Genomic DNA, 26,577 nt, shown 5'->3' with positions numbered 1-26,577 from the left:
CTCCTATTTATTTTTTCTTCCCAAAGTGTTACACATTGTGTTTTCTTCTTTCAAGCCTCACACTGAATTTTTCATTTTTTTTTTAACCTGGTGATAGTTCTTCTAAAATTTAATTCTGGCATTCAGAAGAAAAAATGGTATGGACAGGAGAAAAACAAAGTAAAAAATAAAGCAACACAATTGCATGCAAGCATTTGTTGTGTGACTGGATAAAATACTTTGTTTCCATGGAGATAAACATCTGTGTAATTCCAGATCTGCAAGCACAGCATTCTGACTTGATAGGATGTTTTTAGTTGCTTTCTTGCAGTGCCCAACTCAGACAGCCACCCCACAAGATGCTGGAAAGAATTATGTAGTGGAAATAGTACAGACAGACCTGGTTCAAATTCCACCTGATCCTTACTAGGTATATAATATTGGGCAACTGAATTAATTTTGTGGAGCCTAACTTCCCTGAAGCATGCAAAGTACATAGTCTTTTGTACTTTGTACTGGATACCTACATAGTACATAATACACAGTGTTGGGACTAGGTGTGTGGGAATTCCTATCCACCTTTCTCCCACACGGAGGTAGCCATGTTAAAAAAAATGGGGGATGGGGACAGCCTCTGTGTGGTGATGGTGAGGGTGTTGGTTTGGGTTTTAACTTTTTGCAGATATGAAGTTAAAGAACAAAAGCTGGAGTTTTTCCCAAATGGAACCAGTGTACTTAAAAGGTGGATAGATGATAAGTGTCTGTACTTTTCCTTAATATTTCCTTTGCCTTGCTTATTTTGCTTCTGAAAACTTAGGTTTGACAGTTCTTGGGAAGACCTACCTAGGAGTGGACCTCCCCGACCTGCAGCACCTCAGGTTTTACATATTGGTAGCCAAGTAGCCACACTCTCCAAAGTGACTACATATTCTAGGTAGAGTTTTTTTTTCCTTTTTGGTATGTCTAAATTTTAATGCTGATGGTGCAATTAAATACTAAAATGGACTAAAAGGGAACAAGTGATCGTAGATTACAGAACTGACATCATTAATATATAGACAAGAAAGCTTGGCGCTCAGCTGTGGAACACCACTTTACATTGATTTTATGTTTCTCTCTTTCTCTCTCTCTTTTGTTCAGATTCAAACATAAATATAGAGTTAGGGTCTATGCCTTCTATTTATTCGTTGTGATTTGGAAAGTCAGCTCCCTTGAGTTTGTTATAAGTCTACTGAATTAGAACATCACTTCTAAAATAGGAGCACTAGAGATCTTATGTTCTGGGTGCCCACACGTATTCTAAAGATATTGAGGTTACTTGTAAGATTGTACAGGACTGCACTCATGCTAAGTCCTTTTATATGAATATTTATGATACAGTGCCATGAAAGAAATTCATTACAGTTTCCTTTTCTTTTTTAAATAGAATTAAGTTTCTTATTATTCTCCATTACTTCCCCCAAATAGTACCCATTGCCTGAAAGATGCAGAGTAATCGAGAAATTCACAATTGAGGCATTTGGTAACTTGATTCATCCACATTGCATGACACTCACGTTACCCTACTCTGACACTAATAGCATCTTTCTTTTCTCTTTTCTCGCCCCATTCTTTCTTTTCTAGCCATTCACGACAGTTGCAAAACATAGCGCTACAGTTCAGTTAAATTATAGGCTTGGGAAAACATTATACTTAAACAACTCTGTATAATTTTTAAAAATGGCTTGCCACTGCTCTTTAATTTGCTTTCTAACAGTTTGTAAAGTTATAGCCAGTGGAACTAGGAATAATGGATTATCAAATCCTTCCGACAAGGAGAAAAGACAGTTTTGAACACCTGAGCTCTCATTTAAATTAACCTGAGTTGAGTTTGGCACATACTTGCTTTGTGTTGGAGGTGGCCACTGTCACCATTTGTGAAAAAAGTGATCATAGAATGGTGAGAATGTTTATTAATAACTTGCATGCATAAAGGAGGAGGAGAGACCATAGGTTTCATGCTGTGCATTTTAGATTTTCTTTTTACTTAATAAAACAGAAATTCTCAATTTCAAGTTGATAGCCAACTTGAAAAATATCACAGCCCTAATGATGGAATGTTAATTCCGGTCCAGGTGTTTGACCTTTTCTAAAAGACCAAAGGAAAATATTATTATTTTAATCATAAGAGTTCTGGAAATAAAATTTTATACCAGCATTTTTGAGTCTTGACAGAGCTAACTGAAAATAGGAGTATAGAACATTAGGGAGAGTGGTGTTTTAGTCATATTCACTTAAACTGTGCTGTTTATTTTACAGGGGTGCTTTTCTTCCCCAAAGAGGTTCATTCTCAATATTTTAAAGTTATTCTTATTCCTTTTAATATGTATTGCTTCTTCTGAATAGGCAGCTGGTTGTACCTGCTTCTCTTGAAAGCACAGTCTCATTAAAATGTCAGGCTCTGGGTGTATATCATCTCTAAGGTAAAGCTCTTTACGTAGAGGCTTTTTAGAGAAATCGACATAACCTTCCTTTCTCTGCTTACAGAAATTCAAAACATCATGTTTAGATTTATTTTCTACTTAGATGCTGACAAATCAATCCTCACATGTGTGATGTATGATATTGATTTAACTTTAAATAGGATTAGAGTCAGAAGTTAAATACATTCAAAAGCATTTGTATCTCAAAAATCAGTTTTATGGAGGATTATATATCAAATTTTAATTTCCGTGAGAAATCATAGCAACAGTAAATAAATGACCTGACCTTCTGTTACACTTCTGTATTGTACCTTTATAATGTCTATTAATGTAGAATGTTTACTATCTTACCTTTATTATGCTACCTCTTCTCACTTTCCCTTTTTGTTCCTCTCCTCTTTTTTTTCCCTTCCCCACCTATCAATTTAAGCAGCAACACAAGCAGTGTGGCAACAAGTTCTTTGGAAGGTTTTCGAAACTTTTCTACCTTCTCTTCTCCTGCTAGATACAGTGCTGCGGCTCTGAGCAGCGCAGCTGCTACTGTGTCTGCTGTTCTTGCTGCAAAAACCAGGTAGAGCTTTATGTGCAGGGTGTGTCTTGTGTGATTTCTAACACTTTTCACAGCCTTACAGGTCCCCTCAAAGAAGACATAGCCATTTGAAATAGTCACAGCTCTGTGTGAGACCTTGATTGTGTTGTGAACGTTTTACCCGGGTCATAGACCTCTCCCACAGTGTCTCTTACTGTTTTTTCTTTTTTTAAGTTTATTTTTTTATTTTGAGAGAGACAGAGACAGCACAAGTGGGGGGAGGGGGAGAGAGAGAGGGAGAGAGAATCCTAGGCTGGCTCTGCACTGTCAGCACGGAGCCCAAGGCAGGGCTTGAACCCATGAAACCGTGAGATCATGACCTGAGCCAAAACCAAGAGTCGGACGCTTAACTGACTGAGCCACACAGGCACCCCTGTTACTGGTTTTTCTTTAAATCACCTGTTCATCTCTTTCCATTACTGCCATTTGTCTAGGATACTTCTCAGTTGCATGTTGTGGGGTTTGTATAATTTTTAGTTTTTCATAATCTGAAACGGAATGAACTATCAGTAGATATTTTAAGTTTCTATTGGTATTCTCTTCTCCCACAAACTGATTGTATTTGAGGGTGATCTAAAGTCAAACTATTCTAACACCCCTCCTCCCCCAAAAAGAATAGTAGCTTTTTATTTTTGTGAGATTCTGTTTTTACATAATGTCTAGTAGTCTTTATAGCTTTACATGCTTTCTAAAAGATTGTCTCAATCTAAACTTTGGTGAAAATCTAGTCATTTCCATATGAATGAGTCAAATAATAGAATACTCTTTGCCCTTCTTTTTATCCTCTTTCTACTGCTTTGTTTTTTCTGCCTGTCTGTAAAATGCTTCTGTCTGTAGCTCTTTCTGAAAATGTTTCCAATCATAGACTGTAAAAACTACTTTTTGCTATTGGTCCTGTGATTTTTCATCTTAAACCTCTTTCTGAATGCTCACCAGGCTCTCCAGTCCTGATAAATATCACACACTCCTGGATGCACTTAGCATCAGCCCTGTTTCCAAGCCTTTAGCTTTTTCGTACCTCCAGGCCTCCAGGAAGTCAACTGGCTCTGTCCATGTTAAGGAAGCAAGGTACTGTGGCAGCGCATATCACAGTGGTGGTTTGCTGTGAAATTAACTGCTTTCTCTCTAACACTTAACCATTATATTAATAAGCCAGATGAGAAAGTCCTAGAGCGGATTTGTGTTCAGTTTTAAATTAACTGTAAATTCAGTGCAATGCTTATTGCACAAGCGTGTTATTTTGTATGGTCATTAACTTTCCATTTAACCCCTTGTGACATTTTTTAATAGCACATTTGATGTTGGTATGAAATTATTAGTAGTTTTGCAAGTATTTAAATTATAGTGGAACCCTTTTATTGCGTGCATGTAGCTGTACTAGAATAATCAAATGTTTAGTAAGATACACCTTTATACCTTTTGCAGAAATGAAAAAGAATAATAAAACAATTCATTTTGATTGGCTACTACTTATAGTACTTAATACGAAGTTTTTACTGGGGCAGACAACAATTTCAGCATATCTGGGAAATTCTGAAACACAAAATTAATTTTTTTACTAAACTTAACCATGATGCCAAAAATTATTAGGCATAATATAAAAAATAAAAATATCCCAAGTGTTCAATAAAGGTGTAATCTTAATGAAATAACTGTATAAAATCATTTCTGATGGAACATAAAATTAATGATGGGGTATACAACTATGACTATAATTAGTAAAAACCTGATATGATTTGGGCCATCCACTGATTATGTGTTTAGAGCCTATCCACTGCTATGGAGGTTTCCAGTATACTTAATTATATGACTTTTTAGGAGGATGTTTAAATAGAGGGGGAGAGATCATTGTCCATTTTTCTCTAAGGAAAAAAAAACTCCCCAAATAATTTTATATTTGTGGAATTGTGAGTGTTAGTTGAGCAGAAATCTTTCATCATCAGAGCTAACTCTGTCTGTACAGAGACAGGCTACTGACCACACTGAGAATAAAAAGTCCCTTAGAGAACTTAATGGAATGTTCTAGATATTCTCTCCAGAAAAGTACCTATTGCATTTTTAAAAAACTAAGTGACCAATGATATGTTTTGATTGATATCAAGTGGAGATGGGATGGGGAAAACGGAAATAAGATGGAGAAAAATACTAGTTATGAGACAATATTCCCTTCATTAGTGCCATGCTCAGTCAGCCCTTATCTTTATATTCCAGTAAGTTATTTTGCACTCACTATTTAATATAAAAGAATAACATTAAAATTCTTGCAAACCTTGCTTGATGAGAGAATTTTAATGTTTTTTTTTCATTTACCGTTGCAAAAACAAGGACAGTTTTATAACATTTTCATACATAGCTTTTACATGCAGTCTGTCTTTAAGTAGAGATAGATTACTCTGAAATAAGTGAATCCTAGATAGTTTTCCCTTCAAGTAAAACATTTTGTTGTTTAAATAAACTTCTTGTTTAAAAAACAAAAAAGATGTGCATGCAGTAATGGGCTGACTGACACTATCCATGCAATAGGCACAAACTAAACATATTTCGGTATTTGGGAAGGGAAATGATTTTCAACAAGATAAGTGAGTTGGCATTCTACAACAGCAGGAACATTTGGTTCTCTGAGGAGACCTTAGTGAACTCAAGTGAGAAAAAAAAGCAGTTGGGACAGTCACATGTCTTATCTCTTATTTTTCCTTTTCTAAGAGAATAATCTCTAAAATTATAATAAAGTATAGTATACCACCAAACTTGTTTCTTTCTATTGTAGTATATTCAGCATTTTGAATTTTGATACAAAAAAGTCTTAAGGTAAAAAATTTTGCTTAGGAAAAAATTTCTTGCAAACACAATTCAGGAAGGAAGGAGGCTCATGGCTTCTCTCTTTGTCTAGGTCCTTTTTTAGAGTTTTGACAGAAGAATGCTTATAATGATGATGATCCTTCCAGAAATATTCCTTTCCTACTACTTCAGAGTCTACTAGTATATTAATTTTTTGGTAACACTTTAGCCAAAAACTGTTTAGTTTAAACATTGATAATTAAACCTGTGATGTATGGTTGGGTTTTTTTAAAAAATTAAATATATAATTAGAATAAAATTTACCTCAGGAGTATTTTTTGAACAGTTTTTCCATTGGAAATAAACAAAATTTCCAACTGTTGTCAATCTGCAGCCGAAATTTATTTGTTATAATAGTTAAACAAATGTGGGAAAGGAATGTAAACTCAAAATAAATCAGGTTCCAGACACTGAAAGTTCACTTTTCTTCCTTTTTCTTTTTTCTCAACAGGTCAGTTTTGTAAAGAAACCTTTGCTCTGTTAGTGTATTTTTCTGTGTTGAGTTTTTGTAATATGAAACAAAAACTTTGGTATTCTTGAGATGGAAGTCATTTCCATTTAATATTATAGTGCTTATTTATTTGACAGACTAGTAAAAATGACTATATTTGATCCTTAGCTTCTGTGGAATTAGCTAAAGGTATTTATGGATTTATTCTGGTTTGCTTATTAGAATCCTTTAGAAGGCATTTTAATTTTGTTTAGAATATAGGTATATCTTCAACAACTTAAATTTATAAAAAGTTTATAGGTCATAATTTCAGAAATAAGATACTAATCTAAGTAATCATGCCACTGTATTAATAAATTAGTCATTAATTCAAAATATTTTTCTGTTAGTGATTATTATAACATTTTGTTTCCAAATATAAAATAATATAGCCAGTGGCTTTATTAATAAGTCTTTAATCTTCAGTACAACGATACCTATTGTTTATGTATTTTCTTTAAGTAGTAGCTAATACTAAAAATTAGGAAAAAAGAAGTTAGCTTTTTTACGGGCCTAAGCATTATTTATTCAGATATATGATTGTCTCAATAAAACCTAATATTCTTTCATTACTACATTAAATTTTTTAAGTAGAGATCTATTTCCCCTGGGAATGTTGAGCTCTGCTGACAGTCCTGAATTTAAACATAAATGGAACAGCTTTCTTTCTTATAATTTAGAACTTTTTAAAAAGTTTATTTATTTTTGAGAGAGAGTGAGAGTGAGCAGGGGAGGGACAGAGAGAGGGAGAGAGAGAGAGAATCTCAAGCAGCCTCTGAACTGTCAGCATAGAGCCTGGAACTCATGAACCATCAGATCATGACCCAAGCCAAAATCATGAGTTGGATGCCTAACTGACTGAGCCACCCAGGTGCCCCTAGAATTTTATAAGGTCTGTCTTTATAATTTCCTGCTCACACTTTGTATCTAAAGAGTATTGTTTAAGATTTAAACATCTTAGGGGCACGTGGGTGGCTCAGTCGGTTGAGCGTCCAACTTCAGCTCAGGTCATGATTTCAACGGTTCGTGAGTTTGAGCACTGCATTGGACTCTGTGCTGACAGCTCGTAGCCTAGAGCCCGCCTCAGATTCTGTGTTTTCCTCTCCCTGCCCCTCCCCCACTCAATTCTGTCTCTCTCTCAAAAATAAACATTAATTTTTTTTTTTAAAAATAAAGAAGGTGATGGCTCTGTTACACTTGAATTTGAGAGAACAATAATAGGGAATGATATTTCAAGAAAGTTAAACTAGCTCTAGTATGATTTTTCAAAACTGTTTAGTGTCAGAGGCACCCCAGGACCACCCCCAGGTTTGATGATTCACTAGAGGACTTACAGAACTGGGTATATAGTTGTACTTATGACTAAGATTATTATGGTACAAGAATACAAAGCAAAATCAGCAAGGGGAAAGGGTATGGGGATCAAGTCCAGAAGAAAAGACACTCAAGTTTCCAAAAGTCCTTTCTCAGTGAGGTCACACAGGATGTGTTCCTTCCTATAGCAGTGAGCTGTGACAAAACGTGCACAATGTTGTTTACTGGAAAAGCTCATTAGAAACTGAGTACGTAAGACAAACTTTTTTTTTTAACTTTTTTTTTTTGATGTTTATTTTTGAGAGAGGAAGACAGGGAGAGACAGAGTGTGGGCAAGCAGGGCACGGGCAGAGAGAGAGAGACACAGAATCTGAAGCATGCTCCAGGCTCTGAGCCATCAGCACAGACCCCAACTTGGGTCTGGAACCCATGAACCATGAAATCATGACCTGAAGTCAGATCTGAGCTGAAGTCAGACGCTCAACTGACTGAGCCACCCAGGCGCCCAAGACAAACTTTTTATTGGGGCTCCTTATTTTGTCACCCTGTGCCTAGTTTATACTGTAAGTCCAGACTCTCAGAAGGAAAGCAGGTGTTCAGCATAAACCATGTTGTTTATACAGTTTAGGCACAGTGAGCTACTCTTATCTTTTAGAAAAAAAGTTTTATATGATTGTAAGAAACTGTTTACCGGCCAAGTTCTCAAATGCCAGTTAGAGGCCAACCTTACAAGTGGCCTTCCTAAGACTAGGCAGTTTCAGGTCTGCTTTGTTAGTTTTCATCCCAGATTCAAGAGCGTTGGAAAAATCAGGTATTCTTTTTTTTTTTTTCTAAGTTTACTCATTTATTTTGAGAGAAAAGGAGAGAGAGAGAGAGATTGAGGAAGAGAGAGAGAGAGAAAGAGGCAGAGAGAAAGAGGGAGAGAGGATCCCAAGCAGGCTATAGGGCTCGATCTCATGAACCTTGTGATCTTGACCTGAGCTGAAATGAAGAGTTGGATGCTCAATCAACTGAAGTCACCCACACCACCCCAGGTGCCCAGGAGCCCCTAGAATGGTAGTAGAGTGGTCATGATTGAATTTGAAATTTCTTTTCATTGAAATAATCTCAACCGAAGCAGTATAATTAAGGGCACTTATTTCACTGGTCATTAATTAGTATCCTATCTTTATTGATCTATTCCTCCAGCTGTTTGTTTCAATTATGGAAGGACTTGAGTTTCTGTGCATGGAATTATTTAAGCAACCAGTACCTTGATTTTTGTTCAGAAGTTAGTATAATGTATTCTTATTGTTGTTACAATAATTATTATTGTGATACTTCACTTGAGAGGAACTGCTATAGTATTATATCATTCCAAAGTATTGATTTTATAATTTGAGCTACTTAAAATGATTTTTTTGAAATGACAGTATATAATTATAAATAACAAATGACAGGGTAATAAAAAGCCATATGGTTTTCTAACTCAAACTGGAACCAGCACAGATGAGGCCTCCTGTTAAGCAAGTAAATAACTTTGAGTGAGGACAGTGGCGGTTTTGTCTTGTTTATCTGTGTTATGAACATACAACATTGTATGTTCTATTAAGCAGGGGATGTTATCTCTTGTTTACCACTCTGTGGCCAGTGCTGAGCACAATGTCTGGCATGTAATAGGTCCTTAAATGTTTATTCAATGAATGAATAAGTGAGTAAGTATGTGAGTGAAAAGAGTGACTGTTAAGATGTCAGGAAAACTGAGTTCATAAAACTCCAGAAGAATGTGAGAAGGAGGGGGAAGAGATATCTATGCCATTTCATAGAGGTTATCAGGGATTCTTTACTAATTAATTGTTTTAATCCAGATGACTCTTCTGAAATGTTGAAATAAGAATAGGAAGAGAGAAATAGCTTCTTTTTCGAAGGGATTGGGTGTAACAATGTTTTAATAGCCTAATTTCTCCTGGTAGACCTTTGAAAGAGAATTTGCAAAGTAATGAACAAATGTAATCTGACTCCTTTCCTCCTTTCTTGTTTTGTTTTGTTTGTTTCAAAGAAAGATGGTCCCTCAGTCACAGTTTTCTTTTTTAAAATATCCATTAATATTTTTATTTTCCTTAGAGATTTAATAGATTGAGAAAAGAAAGGCTCATTGCTAAGTCAGACTGCTATCACTTCACCAAAGCGTTTCCTTGTTTCCTTTCTAGCAACACCCAGGAGACTCCTCAGCAATTGGTCCCATCAGTAGCTTCAGCTCGGAGCATGCCTGAGAGACAGGAGAGCCCAGCGGCCACTAGACCAGGGGTGGCTGGTCTCACAACTGCTGCTGCCTTCAAACCTCCAGGATCCACCAACGTTATCAAATCTCCAAGCTGGCAACAGCCAAACCAAGCAGGTGGGCCAAAGAAATCCCTTGCTTTTTGTTTTTCTTAAGTGTAATTATGAAAATATCTTCTAGGACGTATGATAGAATTCACTGGCGAAACCCATTCTTGACCATCTCAGCTTTAAAAAGGACTGCATAGACTAGCTATAGCTAGTTTCCTCTGAGGTGTCTCATAAACGTTCTGTGTGTGTGTTTGATAGAGTTGCCATTTGCTACTCATAATTATAGCAATTTCTTTGTTTCCCAGATTACTCAAGAAACATGTGTGAATTGTAAACTTGGGGTCTTACTAACGAACTGTATTGATGGAAGTTTAGCCTTGGAAATACAGCATTTTAGCTTTGATGATATATACAAAATAGCAACAACAGAAGCATTTATTGTCATCAACCACTGAAGAAGGAATCTTTGCCTTCTTGTCCTCTGAAGATTTATGAGGCAGAATTGCAAGAAGGTTACAGTACCAAAAAGAGCACATATTTTATTTTATTTTAATTCTTTGTAATTTTAATTAATTTAAGTATAGTTGACATATAATGTTACGTATTTTCAGCTGTACCACATAGTGTTTTGACAGTTCTAGACATTATGCTGTACTCACCACAATAAATGTAGTTACCGTTTGTCACCATATAACATATTATTGACCATAGATACCCTATGCTGTACTTTTTATCCCTGTGACTTACTTTATAACTGGAAATTTGTACTTGTTAGTCCCTTTCACCTATTTCACCCAGCCCCTCAGTGCCCTTACCCTCTGGCAACCACCATTTAGTTCTCTGTATTTATGATTCTGTTTGTTTATTTTTCTGTTTATTCATTTTTTTTTTAATTCCACACATAAGTGAAATCCTATGGTATTTGTCTTTCTCTGACTTATTTTACGTAGCATAAAACCCTCCAGGTCCATCCATGTTGTTACCAAAAGGCAGGATCTCATTCTTTTTTATGGCTGAGTCCTATTATATATATATATACACACCACATCTTTTTTATCCGTCCATCTGTTGATGGACACCTGGGCTGCTTTCACATGTTGGTTATTATAAATTATGCTACAGTAAACAAAGGGATTGCATATATTTTTTTGAAATAATATTTCTGTTTTCTTTGGGTAAATACCCAGTAGTGGAATTACTAGATCATATGATATTTCTATTTTTAGGTTTTTGAGGAATGTCCATACTCTTTTCCACCGTGGTTGAACCAAATTGCATTCCCACCAGTAGTGCACAAGAGTTCCCTATTCTCCATATCCTTGCCAACACTTGTTATGTCTTGTCTTTTTGATTTTAGCCATTCTGACAGGTGGAAGGTGAGATGTCATTGTGGTTTTGATTTGCATTTGCCTGGTGGTTAGTGATGTTGAGCATCTTTTCATGTGTCTCTTGGCATCCGTATGTCTTCTTGGAAAAATTTTTATTGAAGTCCTCTGCCCATTTTTTATCGGATTATTTGTTTTTTGGTGTTGACTTGTTTAAATTCTTTATATATCTTAGATATTAACACCTTATTAGATAGATCATTTGCAAATATCCTCTCCCATTCAGTAGGTTGCCTTTTCATTTTATTAATGATTTCCTTCCTTGATTTTGGTGTAGTCCCAATAGTTTATTTTGGCTTTTGTTTTCCTTGCCAGAGAAGATGTAACTAGAAAAATGTTGTGAAGCCTGATGTCAAAGAGATTACTGCTTGTGTTTTTTAAGGAGTTTTAGGGTTTCGGGTCTCACAGATCTTTTTCTTTTTTAAAAAATTTTTTTAACATTTTTTTTTTTTTTTTATTTTTTGAGAGACAGAGCATGAGCAGGGGGAGGGGCAGAGAGAGAGAGGGAAACAGAATCTGAAGCAGACTCCAGGCTCTAAGCTGTCAGCACAGAGTCTGACATGGAGCTCAAATCCACGAACCGTGAAATCATGACCTGAGCTGAAGTCAGATGCTTAACCTACTGAGACACCCAGGTGCCCCACAGGTCTCACAGATCTTTAATCTGTTTTGAGTTATTTTTCTGTATGGTATAAGAAAGTGGTCCCCTTTCATTCTTTTGCATTTAATTGTCCAGTTTTCCCAGGAATATTTATTGAAGAGATTAAACTATCTTCCCCCCTATTGTGTGTTCTTGCCTCCTTTGTTGTAGATTAATTGATCATATAAGTATGGGTTTAATTCTGGGATCTGTATCTATTATTCCATTGATCTGTGTGTCTGTGTTTTTGCCAGCCAGTACCATACTGTTTTGACTACTATAGCTTTGTGGTATACTTTAAAATCTGGGGCTATGGGGCACCTGGATGGCTCAATCAGTTAAGCCATTAACTCTTGATTTCAGCTCAGGTCATGATCTCATGGTTCATGGGATCGAGCCCCACATTGGGCTCTGTGCTGACAGTTCAGAGCCTGCTTGGGATTCTCTCTTTCCCTCTCTCTTTGCCCCTCCTCTGCTCTGAAAAATAAATAAACTTAAAAAAAAATTTGGGACTGTGATACCTACAGCTTTGCTCCTTTTTCTCAACATTGCTTTGTCTATTCAGGGTCTTCTCTTTTTCCATACAAATTTTAGAATTGTTTGGTCTAGTTTTGTGAAAAATACTATTTGGATTTTGATAGGGATTGCATTGCATCTGTAGATTGTTTGGGTAGTATGGATTTTTTTAACAATAGTAACTCTCCCAGTTCATGAATATAGAATACCTTCCCATTTGTTTGTATAATCTTCAGTTTCTTTCATCAGCGTTTATAGTTTTCAGAGTTCACAGTTCTTTTACCTTCTTGGTTAAGTTTATTTCTAGGTATTTTATTATTTTTGGTGCAGTTGCAAATGGGATTATTTTCTTTATTTCTCTTTCTGGTAGTTCATTAGTGTATAGAAGTGCAACAGATTTTTGTGCATTAATTTTGTATCCTGCAACTTTACTAATTTTTTTCTATTAGTTCTAAGAGTTCTTTGGTGGAGTTTTTAGGCTTTTCTATACATACTATCATGTCATCTGCAAATAGTGACAGTTTTACTTCCTCCTTCCCAATTTGGATGCCTTTTATCTCTTTCTTGTCTGATTGCTGTGACTAGGACTATGATATGCACTATGTAGAATCAAAATGGGGAGAGTGGACATTCTTGTCTCGTTCTTGATCTTCGAGGAAAAGCTGTTAGCTTTTCACCATTGAATATGATGTTAGCATTGGGTTTGTCATAAACAGCCTTTATTATGTGAAGGTATATTCCCTATAATTCTACTTTGTGGAGAGTTTTTATCATGAACAGATGTTGAACTTTGTCAAATACTTTTTTCTGCATCTAATGAGATGATCATGTGGTTTTTATCCCTCATTTAGTTATAGAGAGAGAGCATTCGAATAATAAGAGGGAACAACCTGGGCTTTATCTGGAAACCTGAATTTTCAATCCCTTCTACCAATGGCTTTTAGTAAAGTCACTTAACTTCTTTGACCCTCTGTTTTCTGATCTGTAAAATCAAGGCAGACTAAATAATCCCGTTTCTCCTAAAATGAATAAAAGTGATAGTTACAGGACTAAAGGACTCCTCTTAACAAGAAGATGGGATCATATACTTAAGTGCCTCTAGTTCCAAACCCTCAGCCTTCGTCTCTTTTCACTCTTTACACTCCCTGGATGATCTGTCATCCAGATTCCTTTTACAACCTAGCCACTGATAATTTAGGGTCCTCTCAGTCCTGAGCTCCATATCCTCAAATTTGTTGACCTACTTGCTGTTTCCATGTGGCACCTTAAATGTAGCATGTCCAGAAATATTATTACCTAACCCTGGGAATGGTACATCCACTAGTCACCAAAGCTCCAGTGTAATCTTGAGACCTCCCACCTCTTACCCCCACGTTTGCACAGTAACTAACACCTAATGATTTTACTTAGTATTTCTCAAGTTTCTTCTCTCCTCTCTGTGGTGAGAGCCATTGCCTTGGTCCGAGCTTTTGTCATTGCAAACAGCTTGTAAGTAGTTTCCCTGTCTTCTTCTCACCCCATCAGTCTGTCCTCCATACTGCAGCAGATATCTTTGTAGAACTCTGATTTGCCCATGTTCCTCTCCTGTTGCAGATGCTTTACTGTGTTTCTCCATCCCTTAACTTACCACGGAAGTCCACTTTCACTTTGGCTCCTGCTAACTTCTCAGTGTCGTCTCCCACTGCTTCAAATTTGTAATCTGTGCCGTAGCCTTACTAAAGCATCTCAAGTTACTGACACATGCCATGCTACCTTGCCTTAGAATGCTCTAGTCCTTCTTTAGAGAATGTGCTTTTTACCTAGACTGCTACTGAATTCTAGCCTTTCCTCATCAGTGTTGGGAAAAGTATTGATTGAATATATACAAGGGTCTGCTTTTAAATATATATATGTATATTTTAAGAATTGCTTTAATGATTGATCATTTATTATTATTTAAGACTCATTTTACATTGTAAGAGTGATTTTTTAGTTAATTTAGGAATTCTGTCTTTTGATTTGTAATTTTCCAGTGTTTAAACCTATCAGACACTAACTTTGTTAATTATTAATAAATTATCTTTAGACAAATACTAATATTTATACTAAAATTTATTTCATAGTGTCATTTTGAATGGTTTTGAATTATTATGTGTTACTAATTTTGCAAGGATAAGCTAAAATTTTTTGTTGGAGGGGAAACAACAAATAGGCCATTGCTTATGGTCTGGACTATTTTAAAGAAATGACTGTCGTCTTACTTTCAAAAACTTAAAATATTCAGTCTGATATCATTAGCTTCTGAAATTTCTAGACTGTTAATTGATTTAGCAAAACCTGTTCTCTTGGGGGAAAATGCCGACATCTCAACCCCATAGTTTGTTGTTGTTTTTTTTAAATTTTTTAATGTCTTTTTTTTTTAATTTTTGAAAGAGCACAAGTGGGGGTGGAGGTGGGCAGAGAGAGAGGGAAAGAGGATTCAAAGCGGGCTCTGCACTGACAGGCTGACAGCAGCCAGCCCGATGTGGGGCTTGAACTCCAGAACCGCAAGATCATGACCTGAGCCAAAGTCAGATGCTCAACCGACTGAGCCACCGAGGCGCCTCCAGCCCATACATTTTTAATTATTTACCACTTACTTGAAGTTTATCTATGACTGGATATTTGCTTCAATTATTTTGTATGTGCATTAGAATATAGGGAGTAATTTTAAGAAAAATCTCTTTGGTGTAGTAACTGGAAGGGAACAGGAGAATGTTTCTTAAAAATGAGGGGAAAACTATATGAGGTAGAAACTAACATTAACTTTGTGCACTGCAGAGGGCAGAAAATATATGTCCTGCTGTTGGAAATTCAGAAACTGTGGTTAAAATAACCACTCTTTTAAAGTGAAAAGAAAAATCCCAATTGAGGTGGAACTCCTGGAGAATACACTACAGCAAGATTACCACAAGAGGGCAACAGAATCCTGTCTTCTCTGAGTGTAATTTGCAGTTAATCAAAGCAGTCAAATAACACAACTATAATCATGATTCATATAGTTAGTATTTAAAATACTGTACTTCTTACGAAAATACAAGTGAATTTAATTTGAGCAAAACTATAGCAGTATAAAATACTACACATTATATAACGTTAGAAAGCATTAATATTATAATAAGAAAACACGTTTTGCCATTGTGAATCATAGTTGAATTATATCGTGATGCTTAGCTCAAATTAGAAAATATTTGCAGAACTCTTGCTGTTTATCTTTCTCTAGGTGCTGCAAAGTGGCATTTAATGTGTACTATGCAATGTTAAAGTTACTTATTTTACACTATTTTGTAAAAATTGTAAAACAGATGTAAAATGCCCAGCCATGCACATTGTTGTATTCCACTCTACCTAATAGTACACCATGCAAAACAGAACAAAAACACCTCAGCATCTATTCTTACTCTTTGATAAGTTTAAGAGCTTTCTAATGCAAATGAAAAGGTTATTTGATTTACAAGGGGAGAGCTGTCTCATTGGGGGTTCTCATGTTCTTCACGGTTCACCTGTGAAAACTACATTGTGAAAACTACACATTGTGTAGTTTCACATTGTGAAAACTGCAATGAAGGGGAGGCAAAAGCTGGAGAGGCCAGTTGCTGGCAGGTGGACTCAGAATAAAGCATTGGTTTCTCTCACACAGAACTTCAGGCTTCTTTCTCTTGATAGTTTATAGCTGTGCTCTAATGTGGGGGATAAAGATCCCCCCCCCAACATCATTCAAATAGTGACTCTTATCAATGATGTCGTTTTAGCATAATTCCTAAAGTTGTGTGAGAAGGATGAGATAAAAATTACTAAATTGCAGTCTATAACTGGCTTGGTTGATCATGAAATCGGTTTAATGGATCATAGCCAGTATTTTCATTAAAAAATGAAATAAAATAGGGGTGCCTGGGTGGCTCAGTCAGTTGAGCATCCAAACTCTTGATTTTGGCTCGGGTGATGATCCCAGGGTCGTGGGATCAAGCCCCGCTTTCCAGCTCTGTGCTGAGTGTGGTGTGCCTGAGATTCTCTCTCCCTCTACCCTTCTCCCTGGCTTGTGTGCATGTGCACACACACTCACTCTCTCTCTCTCTCTCAAAAATAATTGAAAATAAATGAAATAAAATAGAAGATATAAGAATATTTTAATATATTAAGTATTTTACGTAATAAGGGTAGGTATCATGTTAGGAAAATGTGGTTTTAGTTTATACATGCATGGAAGTAAGTATACAAACATGTATTTTGGGTCACAGTGTTTATTACTATGTTTTAGTAGTCAAAACACTTGGAAGCCATTTATTTAAATAAGTATTAGACATACTTTTGTATATCAGATGAGTAATGTAGTTTGGAAATGATAGCCCTCCCCAAACTGCATTGAAAGGGCTGATTGAATTTTTAACACCTACTAGTGTGTTCTGAATCTGTCATAGGATTCCATTACTTCCCCTGAAGTTCTGACTTTGAATCTTAGATCCTTTCATTTGTGATGTTATATAGCTTGTGTTACCCAAGAACTTAGTAATGCTGTACCACTTGATAAAGAGTAACTAGGTGTATTTGTAACAGCATTATAGTTTGATCGGATCATCTTCTTTTTCTCAGGCATGTATTTTAACATACACCACCACACATACACAGACTTGTCCGTGACTGGCAAAGACCTGACTATTTTAGGATGTAGGGTGTTCAGGAGTTCATAGTCTGCATGAAAGTGTTAAGACACAAAAGAAGTAAGAGTCCAAGCTTGAGTTTTATGTAAGCTAGCAAATACTGCTTCCTACTTGCCCTGTGCCTTTAATACTTTCATAATTCAGATGTAGTAGTCCCTTTGGAAATATTAACTTGATCTAGGAAGATACATAAAAGGCGACATTCTTCTTGTTGGTTTTCAGAATTGGGGATTTATACTTTTTTAAACTTACATTTTAATTCACTATATTTGTACGTCTAATAGATTTTGTAATGCTTGAAATCTTCACATTGAATATAATTAATAAGTGGTTAGATAGGTATTTTCAAGCCTTCATAAATTTTATGGTTTAACTTACAAATATGTTCCCGTGTTTATGTAGGTGATCTAATTTGCTGTGTAATGTTTTTACCCTAGACTCTCTGTAGGTTATGGATTCCATATTGGGTAAGTTTAGTTCATTTGATGCAAATATAAAATACTACTATCTTACCAAATATAGTCAGATATTCTTCACAAATCCAGTCTTAAAGTCATGAGGAGCCATTAGATTTTGGAAGCACATCAGTTTTCTAACTTTAGTTTAAATATATAGAAAATGAGAATGTCTAATTCATTAAGATTAGGGCTGTTGTTCCTCGAACCCACTTTGCTGACAGGTAGTGGCTCTGAAAAATAGGAATGCCTCCCCTGTGGGGCATGAAATTCAGAAGGCCAGGGGTGTTCCCTAAATGGAGCATTTGAGCCTTCAGTTTCTTTATCTGTTAAAATAAGAGGCTAAAAGAGTCCCCCATAACATTGTTGTTATGTTTGTATATGAGTAAGTACGTATACATACATACACAAACGATAATAACACATACTGAAGTTTGTGGTACATAGACGGGTACTCAAGAAAGATTAAGTTTTTACCCCTCTCTTCCTGGTAGTGACAGCATTAATAACTTACACTGTTACCATCTAGCAGAACAGTTCTGCTCCTGTGACTTCTCTGCTTGAAAATGTTTCGGGCTCTCTGCTTCCCACACATTCAATGTTTGGCTTCTTAACAGAGCTTATGGTCCCTTTATTGCCTTGTGCCAACCTTCTTCTCCAGCCTATTTTGTAATACAGTTCTTCACGTTCTCTGCAGTCGTGTCACACAGTTCAAGAGTTCATACCATTCCTTGGGCACACACCTCTGTACTTGGTAAAGCTGCTCCTTTTATTTAAATGCTTTTCCACTCTTCTACACCTGAAAAATTTCTCTTCACTCTTCGAGACCAGATGTTATCTCCTTTGTGAACCTTTCCTGAGCCCTCTGAATAATTGGCTGTTCTTTCTCTCTGTCCCTACAAAATGTTGATGATGGCTTTATTATAGCATCCATCATATTCATTGTAATTGTTTACATATGTGTCTTTTACCACTGTTTTTAGGTCCCCTTAAGGACAGGGACCAAGTCTTACTACTCTTTGTTGTACAGTACCTAAACAATACCCAGCACAGTTCCTAGGCCTTTGGTAAATGTCAGTGGCTGAGTAGGTAAGTGGGTGGATAGGTCGGTTTGTCTTATTTTGAACATCTTCTTCGTATATTTTGAGGAATTCACAGGACGTTGTTCTTTCCTCCTATCAGACTTGAAGTTCCCGCTAGTCATTGAGCAAAGGTGGACGTGCTGTCTGGCAAAGACTGCCATTAAAAACTACACATATGCCCAGGGAGCAGAGGACTCCACTCTCTTTGAAGCATTAAACTGCCATTAAGACTTTAGAGTTGTGTGTATACAGTACTATAACTAGTACTGTATTATTTATTTCCAGTAACTAAAAAAATTAGTAATAGATCTGAAGCCCTGTTTTCTTTTTTTTTTTTTTTAATTTTTTTTTAACGTTTATTTATTTTTGAGACAGAGAGAGACAGAGCATGAACAGGGGAGGGGCAGAGAGAGAGGGAGACACAGAATCTGAAACAGGATCCAGGCTCTGAGCGGTCAGCACAGAGCCCAACGCGGGGCTCGAACTCACAGACCATGAGATCATGACCTGAGCCGAAGTCGGACGCTTAACTGACCAAGCCACCCAGGCGCCCTTGAAGCCCTGTTTTCTTAAAAAATATGGGAATATATGGCCTATAAGGAACCAAGCAGTGGAATGCAGAGGAAATATTAAGCATAGTTGTTCATTTTATCAAGATGGACAAATTAACTTGGATGCAAAGCACCAGTAAATAATAGAAATTAGCAAAAAAAGGAGCAAACAGTTAAGTTAGATTACAAGTTCCAGATCAGACAAGGAGGTCTTATGGAGAGGGAAGAAAGATACCAGTAAAGTTCCAATGATACAATCTTGAGATACAATATTTGTTTATATTAGTTTATAGTGGAGTCATATTTTATGCAAGAATAAGGTGTTCATGTTTATGCCTAAAGCAAAATCGTGTCACATAGCAGTGCCCCTTGAATATTTTTAGGAAGAGGCCAAGTTGGAGAGGGAGCAACGTATGCAGAAGCTCTCGGAGAACTTGGCTCAAGTTATTCAGTCTAGATAGTGGCCAGAAAGAAAGTTGGATGGGCTAGTGGGGGTCTGGTCAGAAAAGGGCTTTGAAAGTAAGACTGGGGATTGATGCAGAAAGGAAGCCCTTAAAAGATTTGTAAACTGGAAAGTGACCATCAGATTTGCAATCATTAAAAGATCATTAATAGTGTTAATGGGTTTAAAAGCTCATTATGACCTCAGTGTGGAGATTAAGATTGGAGTCCTGGTGACTAAAGAGGTTGTTGAGATAATCCAGGATAGAGATGCTGATAACGAATATTACACTGGGCAGTGGGAATGGGAATGAAGAGAATTCCAAGGGCAAGAGAATGCAGTTTAACACTTTAACCTGATGGGAGGCAAGTTCTAACCATTGCTCTTCAGGGAGCTTTATTCCCTTTAGAGCATTTATCCTGTATTAAAACACTGGTAGGGGAGGTGCCTGTGTGGCTCAATCAGTTAAGCATCCGACTCCTGATTTCGACTCAGGTCATCGTCTCACAGTTTGTGTTGGGCTCCATGCTGCCGGCACAGAGACTGCTTAGAATTCTGTCTGTCTGTCTGTCTGTCTCTGCCCTACCCTCCCTCCCTCCCTCCCTCTCTTTCTCTCAAAAGTGAATAAATAAATATTTAAAAAAACAACTTTGAAACACTGGTAGGGATTGTATTTGGCTTAGAGAAACTATACTTGGCTTTGAGTAAGTCAGATTATGGCACAGAAAATTGATTGAATATGTCTCTAGTTTTGGGGTTTTTTTTTTTAATGTGTCTAGTTACAAAATATAAATCTGGGTTGTATCTTGTACTTGAGAAATAAGTTAAACATAACTAGTCTATTTTTGCAGCATTTCCTTAGGCAAGTACATTGATTTCCCCATCATTTTCTAAATGTTGACTCTCTTTCAATTCTTTATAGTTGCAATCATGAGGTTGGTAGCTTTGGCATTGCACTGCTTGCCTTTCTGGAAGGACTTGTGCTATGTGTGTTGTCATGGAAATAAACATTATGAGATGGAAAAGGTTTTCTTACAAGACAAAACAAGAAGAATCCTATAGAGCCCTACCAGTCAAAAATTAAGTACTCATGTTGTTATTTGTATGTAGTTCAGAAAGCTTTAAGTCCATAGATATGCTTAAATTTTTTTCCCACTTATTACAGGGTTTTTTCTTCTTTTCCACTTCCAAAATATATAACTTTTTTTTAAAAAAATGTTTATTTTTGAGAAAGAGAGAGCGAGAATGAGCTGGGGAGGGGCAGAGAGAGGGGAGGATAGAGGGTCTGAAGCAGGCTCTACACTTACAGCAGCGAGCCAGATGCGGGGCTCGAACTCACGAACCGTGAAATCATGACCTGAGCCGAAGTCAGACGCTCAACTGACTGAGCCACCCAGGCGCCCCAAAATATGTAGCTTTTAAGAGCATTTGTGATGGTACTTCAGTGTGTTAACACTATTGTAAGTATTTAATAAATAACATAATTTCTTACTCAGAAAATCATTTAGCTATACCATATTGGCTAATACTATAATCACTGTTTTCTGTAGGAAACTGTGGCCTTATTTCATAAAGCCAATGAAAATAAAAAGCTTTGTTGTGTTTTCTTTTACAGTAGTTAGTATCGTCTAGATGTGCTGAAATTTTTCCTTTTGCTGTTTTCATTAGCAGCGCTTGAAGCTTGCTAGAATGATACCATCTCAGTGCTGTCTTTTTGTATGTACACACAACTCCCTGTTTATTCTTATGTTCCCTGATGTTGGCAAGAAATTACTGGATTTCTTTTTTTACTTTTATTGTTAAATGTGTCAATGGAGGCAGACATTCTATAGAACTGAGGAAAGGAAAGGCATTTAGTTGATGGTGACATACTCCATACACTAGTAGTATTCTATCATTTAATATTAGACATTTGGAATCTCTGATTCTCCTTAGTGAACAAATGTTATCAGATTATATGTATATAAGCCTTTTACTAGTGGATTGCTTTTTTTTTTCGAAACAGTTTTAATATATGTGGCAAAAAGTAAGGGCTTTTAACTTACGATGAAATTTATCAAAATTGGTGATTTCTTTTTGAAAACATGAATTATGTTTTGAAGAAGCATAGTGCAAGTAAGCTGTAAATAGAAAAGTTAGGATCATTTGAAGGTCTTTTAGGGACACAGTCAATTTCTTTTGGTCAAATGCAAAAGGGAAAAAGACACAAACGTGCTTTTCAAAATGAATATTTAGTTAATTTTAGCTTCTGTTACATCCTTTCATGGGGAATACTCACCATCCCCATTCGGGCACTTGGAACTCAGGAATATAATAGTCATGAAGGGAGCAAAAAAACCTTGCTTAACAGAAAAATTGTGCATATCATTGATTAGTAGCAATAATTATTTTCTATAATACTTTCAGTTAAGTATCTTTTCACTCAGAGTGTGCAATAAGGTAATGTCATTAAAATTTTAAATGGGCATCATTTTACCAATGAGGTAAGAGAGTCTGAAAGAAGTCAAAGGAATTGTTCAGAGTCCCATAGTGATTTGGACCTAGTTATTTTGACTAAATAGTGTATTTTCTTGTTATCACAAGATAGTATCAATGACTATATTTAAGGAAGACTAACTCTCTATGGGATAGTGCAGAAAGGAGTATTGTTTGCATTGGGAGGATAAACCAGGTGACTAGCAACTTCTAAGGACTGTTTCAAGTAGCATTTTCTTTGTTTCTAAACTTCATTTTCAAAACTTATCTAAGATTCTAGTTAAATGACCCTTTATCATACCCTCCCTCTGTTGTGTGCTACATTTTAGCAATAAAGAAAAGCTTATTTATTCATTATGGACAGAGCTTTGGAGAGATCTGATGTATTCTTTTTTGTTTTTTTTTTTTTTTCAAGGAAGACTCAGATATATTTATGAGATCTGATTAGATCACAGATTGAATGATGTGCATCTCAGTTATAAGTGGATATAAATTCTATCTTTTATTTGAAGTCTAAAGAAGATAGGGGTGAGAAAGGAAATTACTGTTTCTACAACCATCCCAAATTTCATTGTAGGCTTACAATGAATGGATAGATTTATTGGTTCCATTTAAAAATTTTTATATGAATAAGTAAACTGCTACCAGTTGCATATGTTTCATCTCTTCTAATAATGTTTTACTGCCATCTGCTCCCCTGCATTTCTACATCATTAAACTAAACAGTCCACTTGCTGTAAAGGCCTGACTGGAGCTGTCCATTGTCAAAGCTGCGGTGTGAAGCATGTAAAATATGCTTTGTCTTTTTATATAACATGTAGATTTTGGTTTAGAATCACGATTCTCAGGAAAAAATAAAAGTAACAACCATTAACTGCCTTTTTTCCCCCCATAAACTGGAATTTATTTCTGTGTTGGAAGCTTTCCTGTGCTGACGCAAGAGCACAGTTGTGAAAGCTCTTCTTTCTCCCCATTTTTCCTTCGTCCTGAGATTAAAATATTAAATCTTTTCTAAGGGAAGACACCTGGACTTACTCATATATGATTTTCATTAAGAATTATTCCTCGGTTAAGCGTAGGACTTCGGCTCGGGTCATGATCTCACAGTTTGTGGGTTCGAGCCCCGCGTCGGGCTCTGTGCTGACAGCTCGGAGCCAGCTTTGGATTCTGTGTCTCCCTCGTTCTCTGCCCCTCCCCCACTCATGCTGTCTGTCTGTCTCTCTCTCTCTCAAAAATAAATAAACATTAAAAAAAATTTTTTAAGAAGAGTTATTATTCCTCATTAATTGATGCATGCAGTTTAAACCAGAGGTTGGCAAACTATGACTTTGGTCACCTCTGGCCTACCACCTGTTTTTATAATAAAGTTTTATTGGAGCACTGCCAGGCTCATTTGTTTACATTTGTTACATGATGTCTGTGGCTCCTTCCCTGCTGCAATGGCATAATTGAGTAGCTGCCAAATAAACCTTACATCCCACAAAACCTAAAATATGTACTCTCTGGCCAGTTACAGAAAAAAATTTCCAAACCTAGGGTTAAACCATAGGAATAAGAAAAATTATGCTTGATGATTCTGTACAATAGATGCAAACTTTTCTCAGAGTCGTGAGCACCCTTGACAACTCTAATCCGAAGGCACTCTGTTGCCTGTTTGTGAACATCACCTGAGAGAAGATAAAACTCTTTGGGGCAAGCATCTTATTCTTGGGTGTATCTTCCATACCCAAAGAGTTCCTAGATCTAAAACATTGTGTGTGGTCTCTAAGTAGTTTTTGAATGAGTTGATACCTTATTTTTTAAAACAGGTAAGATCTGGGGCGCCTGGGTGGCTCAGTCGGTTGGGCATCCAACTTCAGCTCAGGTCACGATCTCGCGGTCCATGAGTTCGAGCCTCTCGTTGGGCTCTGGGCTGATGGCTCAGAGCCTGGAGCCTGCTTCCGATTCTGTGTCTCCCTCTCTCTGCTCCTCCCCCGTTCATGCTCTGTCTCTCTCTCTGTCTCAAAAATAAATAAATGTTAAAAAAAAAAAATTAAAAAAACAGGTAAGATCTTATGTCAGAGTGTAATTGATACTTGTGAAGCATTTCTTACACATTCAAGAAAATTAAGTAAACATTTTACTTACACCATCACATTTAAGCTCTCACATTTTGAGGTAGTTGCTGTTTTACAGGTGAGGAAACTTAACACATTTCTGTGTTTATGGAGCTAGAAATTAACAGAACAAGGAGCCCGAGTATATCTTAACATTATGCCAGATGTATGGCTTCCTCCAGCATAAAATAGCTTTTAAAAGCTTTTAAAAGATGTGAAATTCAAACATAACTCTGGATAATGATAATACAGTTTCACTTATTTCAGAGATTTAATGGCTTTAATTGAGAGAGCTGTCTTAGAGAATTAGTAGTAATAAAAGAAATGTAAGGAGTATCCCAAGTTTTCAATTTTCCAGTAACTTGTATTCATCATGAGAGACATTGTTGATATTTGACATGAGGAACGCTCATTAACTTTTAGTCCCCTTTCTGCTTCAGGTTTTGTTTTTTTTGTTGTTGTTTTTGTTTTTTGTTTTTTTGTGGGGTTTTTTGCCTACATTAAAAGAATTCTATTTATATGAGCGACTCAAACCTGAGCTACCTTTCTCCTTTATTTCTGACTGAGACTAGGCTGCTTTCTCACTTGTATAAATAGGTGACAATTGGTGGGAAAATGGTAAAAGCCAAGCCTGTTTGGGTTTCATGTTACTTTGGAAATAAGATATGTCAAAACTCTAGGTATAATATTAGTATAAGTAATTTTTTGATATATGTCCTTTATAGTTTTCTCATTCAAATATAAGCAAAATTTTAAAAATTTAATATTTGAAATAAATTCTTAGCTTAGATTCTGTATGAGTTCACCTCATGCAGAGGTGATCCTCTTGAGTATTTCTGAGGTTGTGAATGATGCCTCAGATTTGTTTTTTGTTTTTGTTTTTGTTTTTAATAATTTATCTGAGTTTTTCTTTTTTGTTTCTTTTTATTCTCCTCCCCCTCCCTCCCACCTCCCCTGCTGCCTCTTTTTTACTGTGAAACACATTGACCACCCACAGTTAGAGCAGGATTTAGCTTCCCATTGTAAAATTAGAAATTTTAACAGTGATACTGAAATTATTTAGAAAATTCTCTGTATGACTGATAAATGAAATGTTGATTTTTAATTGAATGGTGGCAAAACCAGATATTTTAAGATCTCATATCTTTATCTGTGAGGTACACACTGGGTTTCTTTTACTTGTCACTCTGAACAAATGGAAGTTTTCTGTGTAAGGTCCGCTAGTTGGGAGAAAAAGGCAAGTTGCATATATCCCAAATTTTAATGATGTGTGATGCAACAAATTAAGAAAGAAGAGAACTGAACCTAATCCAGTCCCCACACTCACTTTAATTAAGACACTCTAGATCCAGTTTAATCTGGGTTCTTAGAGTTGAAAGGCCTGTTGCTAATGGAAGAAACTAACCTCCTGAAGTTGCGGAAATATTTGATACTTGGCCTTGGGCGCACCTGTTCCAATTCTTTATGGCAGCATAAAGAATACATACCAGCATTCTCCACTGCTTAGAGAAACGATAATAGTTTAATCTGTCAACTTTGCTTTTAATCATTGAATAAAAAAATCCTTGATTCCGTTTAATAAAATTTGCACAGGCCTCTCTAAAATGTACTTTGCTCTGATCCTAGATCTTGGCTTAATTTTAAACCTTTTCTATTTCTACTGGATATGATTTCATGCCTGGGTAATGAAGAGTAGTAGTAGACTGTTGCTTATGCTTCCAACATAAGGAGCTTGACAGATGAAATGCACGGATTCTCTGCTTCTCTTGGCCGCCATCTGTTTGAGATGGTTGGGGGAGGGGCAGAGAAGAAAGCACTTGCTGTGCACGGTCATATGCAAGCGTGTTGCCATCATTGCTACCCGATTTAGTATGTGTAAAATTTCTACCATACCTTTGTGAACAAATTCTCGGAGATGTTGAATTACAATACTTTATCTCCCCAGGAGTGCCAGAATGTCACTTTGATGTGGCCCAGTTATTTATATGAGTACAACATTAGCCTCAGTGTTTATAACTGGAATACCCTTTGCATTCGAGCCAGTTGTTTTTCACACCATAAAACCTCACATATGACTTCTGTGTCGTTGGGGCTGTAAACATTTGTCTTTTTTCTTTGGGAGGGAACATTAGTATTCCTGATAGCAGCCTTATTTCAGACTCAATAACAATGAAATATTACAAGATTTAAAAAATTTTTTTTTCTGGTTATTTCTAGATTTATTGCCATGACATTCTCTGCTGCTTTATCTTAATTCAAATGTAGTAGGTGAAATAT

At 36.3% G+C, this 26,577-nt stretch overlaps 1 protein-coding gene across 6 annotated transcripts in view; it reads left to right on the top strand.

The window, feature by feature from the left end:
- Nucleotides 1-26,577, top strand: part of PDLIM5 (PDZ and LIM domain 5) — a 228,994-nt gene that overhangs the window by 164,523 nt on the left and 37,894 nt on the right. For all 6 annotated transcript variants that reach the window (XM_047855535.1, XM_047855534.1, XM_047855532.1 and 3 more), the window contains one exon: nt 9,862-10,049. In XM_047855535.1, coding sequence (XP_047711491.1) covers nt 9,862-10,049 — 188 coding nt within the window. The remainder of the gene's footprint in view (nt 1-9,861; nt 10,050-26,577) is intronic.

This window comes from Prionailurus viverrinus, chromosome B1 (assembly GCF_022837055.1).
Source record: "Prionailurus viverrinus isolate Anna chromosome B1, UM_Priviv_1.0, whole genome shotgun sequence".
In the NCBI taxonomy this organism is placed as follows: Eukaryota; Metazoa; Chordata; class Mammalia; order Carnivora; family Felidae; genus Prionailurus; species Prionailurus viverrinus.
The sequence above is the reverse complement of the archived record's forward strand: the minus strand, read 5'-3'. Positions and strand labels throughout refer to the sequence as shown.